Below are 6000 nucleotides of genomic sequence, written 5' to 3'. Positions count from 1 at the left end.
CCCCATCAAAGCCCAAAAGACCAAAGTCATCAAGATTCTGAAATCCACTGTTACTTCACGTAGCTGAACTCTTCTTTCTTTTTTTGACATTTAAAGCTGAATCCCTACTTGTTACTAGCCAGTTAGGAAATGACAACTGTGGTATAAAGTGCCGTCCCTAAAAATACATCCCTGGATAAAGTTATTTCCCTTAAAAGTTTAACCAGAAAGACCTAATAGGTTGGCTGCAGTGCATTTGCTGGAAAAACTACTGCTCAGGCGTAACATTTTCTAGGTATCTTGTGAGTCTAAGTAGTGTTTTTCCTTTTCTGTGCCTTCAACATTAGAACACTGTGTATTTTTAGGAGCGGTGAGCAGGCAGCAGGAACCAGTCTACCTTTACCAGTGGTCTCTCCAGATCGTGTTTTGACTCAACTGAGTGTGTGGCTGGCATCTGTTTTGCTACTGTAGAAAATAAACCTTACCTAGAATATACACCTTGGAAATTTGTTTTGTATTTGGTTTTTTTGGAAATTTATTACAAATAATATTTTCCTTTGATGTATTTAGATCTGTTATCTATATTCTGAAGTGGTGTGCTCTCTGGAAGTGATCTCAGTTGAGCAGACCTATTTGATAATACTGAAACTTTGTCAGATTTTGTGTTTGAGGTGCTACAAGTGTTTAAAATTTTTGTTTTCCCTGTAGCACAACTGCTCTTAACAATTTCCAAACAGCTGATGATGCTTCTTAACAGATTCTGCAGATGTAAGCTTTTAAATGGTTTAATACTTATTATAAAAACTCAATTCAACGTAATTTTTCTGTGTGAATTTTTCAAGTGACGTCCCTTGGAACAAGTATCTTCTGACATTCCCTGCTCATCATTTGGATAAGCCAAAGCATATATTTTCCAGTTTTGTAGCTTGTCTTGGCACTGAAACCTATACAGAATTTTTTCTGGCTTTTTTATGCCATGGTAGCATCATGTTGGAGTGCAGAGTATCTCAAGAAAGCAAGAATATACCAAAAGGCAAGCATCGATTTTTTTTTTTTAATTTTTTTTTTTTTTTTGATCCTTTGCTCCCACTTGAGGCTGCAAGGAGCTCCAGCCTATTTGAGTGGCAATTGCCTTCATTTGCCAGTGGAGTGGCAAGAGATCCACTGTCTATAAAATGAGCCTATAAAACAAGAACAAGGACCCCATTTTGCTGTGTGCCGTCATTGGATGTAGTCTCTTTTCCAGCTTCTTTCTGTCATAATCTGCCTTCTGCATGTATTGGAAAGCTTTTAGGACATGCAGAAGCACTAACAGCAGTTCTGATTTTGGTGTTCCTGTGCCCCGGTTGAGTGTGATTTCCACATTGCTTTAAAAAAAGCCTTACCTAAAAAATAGTTGATTGAGACATTCGTTGACCCTCAGTTTAAAAATTTACTTCTTCGTGCAATATAACTGGATTGTGGGGAAAAATATACTGGAAGGCTTGGCCAAACTTACAAGTTAAATAATTAAGACACTTTGATCTACATGGGTAACACAGGAGACTCCAGGGTTTGATTCAACTCCCATGTCTTTTTTTTTATTGTTACACAAACTCTGTGTGTTTCTTGCTGAATCAGGTTCTTGGTGTACTTTGTGACGGTGAATAAATCTGAACTGTGCTTTATAAAGAAACTTTCACCTTTGGACAAAGTTGGAACAGAGAACACTTATTCCACAAGTGGTTTACTGGCAGGCTTTCTGCTCTGTAGCTCTAGTAGCCGTGAGAGTTTCAAGGAAAACTTTTCAGCACTATTTTTTTCCTGTTTACTGTGTGTGAATGGAAGTCAGATTCTTGCATCTCAAGCACTTCATCTTGAATGTCACAGTTTCAGCACTTTGGAGGAAGAGTAAATGAACGCGGTCCTTCGCCAGCAGCCTAATGCTTTGAGTTAAAAATGAGTAAGCTGGAACCAGCATCTGTTCTGGTGCGGGAGTCTCTGCTCTCCTTGCCACGAGGCTGTAGGTGCTTTGCAGGTTGACATCTGTTCCGTTTCATCCTGGCAGAGTCTTGTGGGGAGTTGCTTAGCGTTTTGCAAAAGATGAGCTAAATCACAGCATCCGTCTGTTTTTCGCTTGTTTGATCAGATGATGAGGCACAACAGACTTCACATGAAGGGATGAAGGATCTGTAGTATTAGATAAAAGCAAAACTACCGTTCTACAAATTTTCAAAGCTACAAATTGAATTGATGGTAAAATCCTCGACTCCTGTCTTAAATGTGACAGGAAGCATCAAAGATGAAGTGGTTTTTAACATGTAGCGGGGGGGTACGGGAGTGAGAGCAAGTCCTGCCTGGCAGTAGATTCTATCCTAAGGTAAAAAGAAACATCTGACAGCACCTGGGTATTTGGTTGCTGTGTTGAAATAAAACATAACAGCTTTTGAAATAATGCATGTCCTCTAATAAGGTTTTAACTGTTGAAGTCAGACCTGTGCTAGTTTCCAGAACAAAGTTCTGTTCTGTTTTATGTACTGGTTAATTGTTTAGAAGTTAAATGCACGCACTGTACCATGCGTCTTCAGCAGTGCTCAGAACAAATCCAAACTTTGATTCATTCCAGCCATCCCAGAACTGTATCGTCAGCAAGTCTGGTGAAGCTTAGTGAGACAGGGGCTATGAATGCCCTTTATTTCACAGCAGGAGGCTTTCAGTACACTATTATTTGCAAATACCTGAGCTATCGTAAAAGGGGGGAGCTGTGGCTCCGGGCTAGTGCATACATACTGTTTGTGCCATAAGATCATAAAATCATTAAGGTTGGAAAAGACCTCAAGGATCATCAAGTCCAGCCTTCAACCCAACACCACCCAACCCACTAACCCATGTCCCGAAGCACCACATCTACACGTTTCATATGCAATTGTGGATGTAAGGTCCTCTTTCCTCAAAATGATCCAATACCATTCGTGTTACTTACAGTTTTCTGTCTAAAGAAATATTTTCTCTAATGGGTGCTGTGAAAATGTAGTTCAGCTGTGCAAAGGCAACAGACATAAAGAAAAATAAGTTGACATTTTGTGCAGAACTTCTCTGGTGGAACCAGCCCTTTCTTGGTTTGTTTTGAATACTTCCTTAAAACGGGAGGCATTTCCACAATCGGATCGGGCTCTGGGTGACGTTTTAATAGAGGCGATGAGTGTCTGTAAGAACACAAGCATGATGTGAAACTGAGTGAAACCAGCATCTTCAAAAATCTACCCTGACTCTTTAGGGTGCTTTTCTTGTGGCAAGGAAGGGGTGTAATCCAGTCCAGTCCCCAGGTATCCATTAAAAATGCTTTATTTGGGCTACTGTATTTCTGACTAAAGAGTTATTTGACCGGCAAGTGAATCATAGAATCCTAGAACCAGTAAGGTTGGAAAAGACCTCAAGGATCATCAAGTCCAACCGTCAACCCACGAAGCTCTGAGGGCTTTTCTGAATCTTTGGGGTGTATTGTCATCTCTTTGAATTTTTCTAAGGAGCAGCCCACAGGACAGTTCTGGCATGTCTTAAAAGATTAAACAATTAGTTTAAAACATAAGTTATTTTTCAGCTGAATTGGCTCACCTGTTTCTCAGCAGAAATGTAAGATTAGAGGTAGTAAGACAAGGGAGGTTTCCCCCACTAGGCAGCAGAGTGATTTTTTTTTTTTTTTTTTTTTTTTAAAAGCAGATCAGGAACTTACACTTTAAATTCTGTGAAATTCTGAAGTTTGAGCACCATCATCCTTGACACTGACGCCTGTTGGAGGCCAGACTGGCATTATTTTCCTCATTTGCAGGCATGATTATCATAGGATCTCCTGTGGTTTTCAGTTAAGAATCTGTTTTCCTTTGTGTCATATAGCTTGTTTTCTGTTTAGGTCTCAATGTTTTTTATTTCCTCAGGTACTGTTTTATGATGCCTTCATACTGTAAATATATAAACCAAAGAGTAAAAGAATGGATACAGTATATTTGGCTCACTTCTACAAGCTGCAAAATGTGCCCTGAACAACACATTGAATGTGCTGGCTCACCTTTCCTCTCCAAACCTTGCATGATTATCCAGTACAGCTGCTTAATTTTTCCGTTCAAATTCTTTTTCAGAAATTATTGCACCTAAAATGGATTTTTATTTTTAGGAGTTAATAATAGTCTTTACTCTGATAATTTCTTGCAGTGAAAGTCTTGGACTTTCAGAGTCAGAAATGAGCAAATGTAAATAAATTTGAGGTTGGATTCACTACAAAAGTTTTGGGGTTAGAGCTTTTTGTTTATGCAGTGCATTGCTCTTAAAGAGGTAATGACTGCTAAGGTTTTATTTTATGGCTATTGAGGGACATGAGGGAGGAATTTTAAAGCTAGGGGTTTTTTTAAAGAAAATAGGTTTTTGCTGTTGCAGTTGAAGGTATCTAGTATTTCAGCAGTAGGTACTCTTAGTAATGTTTATTGTGAGAAATTTACTTGCCTCTGATGCTTAGAGTTTGTGTGCCTGAATAAACTAAAACTTAAAGCATGATATGAATTGTGTTCTCAGTAAACAATGTTGTTTGAAGTACAGATTTGAATCGTGGACATATTATATGTGCTGAGTGGACAGAAAACCTCTGAACAGACAAACTGTAGTTGAATGAACATAACCCCTTACCTTTTGAAATTGCCCTGACGAGGAGAATGTCTTACCTGATGGACTGTTGAAATGTCTTGCAGGTGGATTCACCAATGAACTTGAGGAACCCACATGATTTGGTAATACTAATGAGACAAGAAACAACAGTTAACTACCTCAAAGAACTGGAGGTAAAACATAGCATTGAGTACTAACTGATTTCTGAAAATACAGAATGTTTTTCAGAGGCTTTTTAGTGATGGATTTAAGTGGGGAACAGAAGTCATTACTGGCATAATTCTGCTTCAGTGTAAGAATGAAGAATCCTTCACATATCAAGAATTTTGTGCTTCAGGTTTGCTCAGCTGATTGTCGTTGTCCTCAATTCCATCATTCCTTATTGTTATCCATAAATCCTAACATGTTTAAGTCAAGTCATTTAGGTACTGGATTCTGTTGCTGACTACTATATTCCAGAAGAATACAGAGCAGGTCACCTGTTTTTCTTCAAGCCCATTTATTATGGAAAAAGGGTATGAAAACACCCTTCTGAAAAGGACTTTAATGAACTTCAAACTGATAACATAAACTCAAGTTTAAATATGGTATGGGCCGGACAAGCTAACAGCTCGCAGCCTTTCTTCTGAACAGAGAATCCTTTCTCTTGTGCCAGCTTTGAGTTTGTCAGGTTGGGAAGTTAGATGAGCACCAGAGGTGGCTCTGGAGGAAAAAAAAAAGGCAGGACTGTCCCTTTACGTGACTGTGTTCAGCCAGTCTTTCTCATCGAGGTATACTCGTTTTTGTGGTAATGGACATTTTAGCTATGGATGGAACAATGGTTTTAAGCTTTTCAGGACGTGGGTTGGGGGTTTGGAAATTACTAATGTACAATTTGTGGCATACAAGTGACTTTCAGCAGAAGTTATCTGCTGTAAGATAAATCTCTAGTACTGCATAGCAGTGTGTTATCAAATGTGTATGACTAATTAAAAATGCATATACACAAATCCTTATGCTATTTAATGGGTTTTCAATTTGCAGATCTAGGTGAGAATGAAAGCTAGCTTACTGTGCTGGCACAGATCATTAGTCTGTTGGCTGCTCATGCTAATCAATACCTGTGAGCTTTAGGAGGCAAAAGATAGCTCCTAAGGCACAGGATAAGATGATCTATAGAAATTAGTCTCAATTCTTGCATTAGCCTGCCACCTCCATTGTATTTAGCACACTGAATGGTTAAGAATGGTTAGTTTTGTTTGCAGTCTCTGATACTATTTCCATGAGGTCTTCCAGTGGAGGAAGAGGGTCCAAATATGGAAAAGCTGATGTACTGTTAACAACTTTTTTTTTCTTGGTGGCCTATCATGAATTTTGTGTGCTGTTAGCCCTCTTTCTAGGTACAGC

The 6000-nt window shown here is 38.9% G+C and overlaps 1 protein-coding gene across 1 annotated transcript in view; it reads left to right on the top strand.

Annotated features, from left to right (window-relative positions):
- The first annotated feature begins 4703 nt into the window (after window positions 1-4703).
- The window catches only part of TTC17 (tetratricopeptide repeat domain 17), a 45260-nt gene continuing 43963 nt past the window's right edge, over window positions 4704-6000 (top strand). The window contains exon 1 of the mRNA XM_010080147.1: window positions 4704-4787. Within this exon, the coding sequence (XP_010078449.1) occupies window positions 4710-4787 (78 nt within the window). The 5' untranslated portion in view covers window positions 4704-4709. The remainder of the gene's footprint in view (window positions 4788-6000) is intronic.

The sequence above is a fragment of the Pterocles gutturalis genome, unplaced genomic scaffold (genome assembly GCF_000699245.1).
Source record: "Pterocles gutturalis isolate BGI_N339 unplaced genomic scaffold, ASM69924v1 scaffold339, whole genome shotgun sequence".
Lineage (NCBI taxonomy): Eukaryota > Metazoa > Chordata > Aves > Pterocliformes > Pteroclidae > Pterocles > Pterocles gutturalis.
Note: the sequence above shows the minus strand (reverse complement) of the source record. Positions and strands in the feature narration are given on the sequence as shown.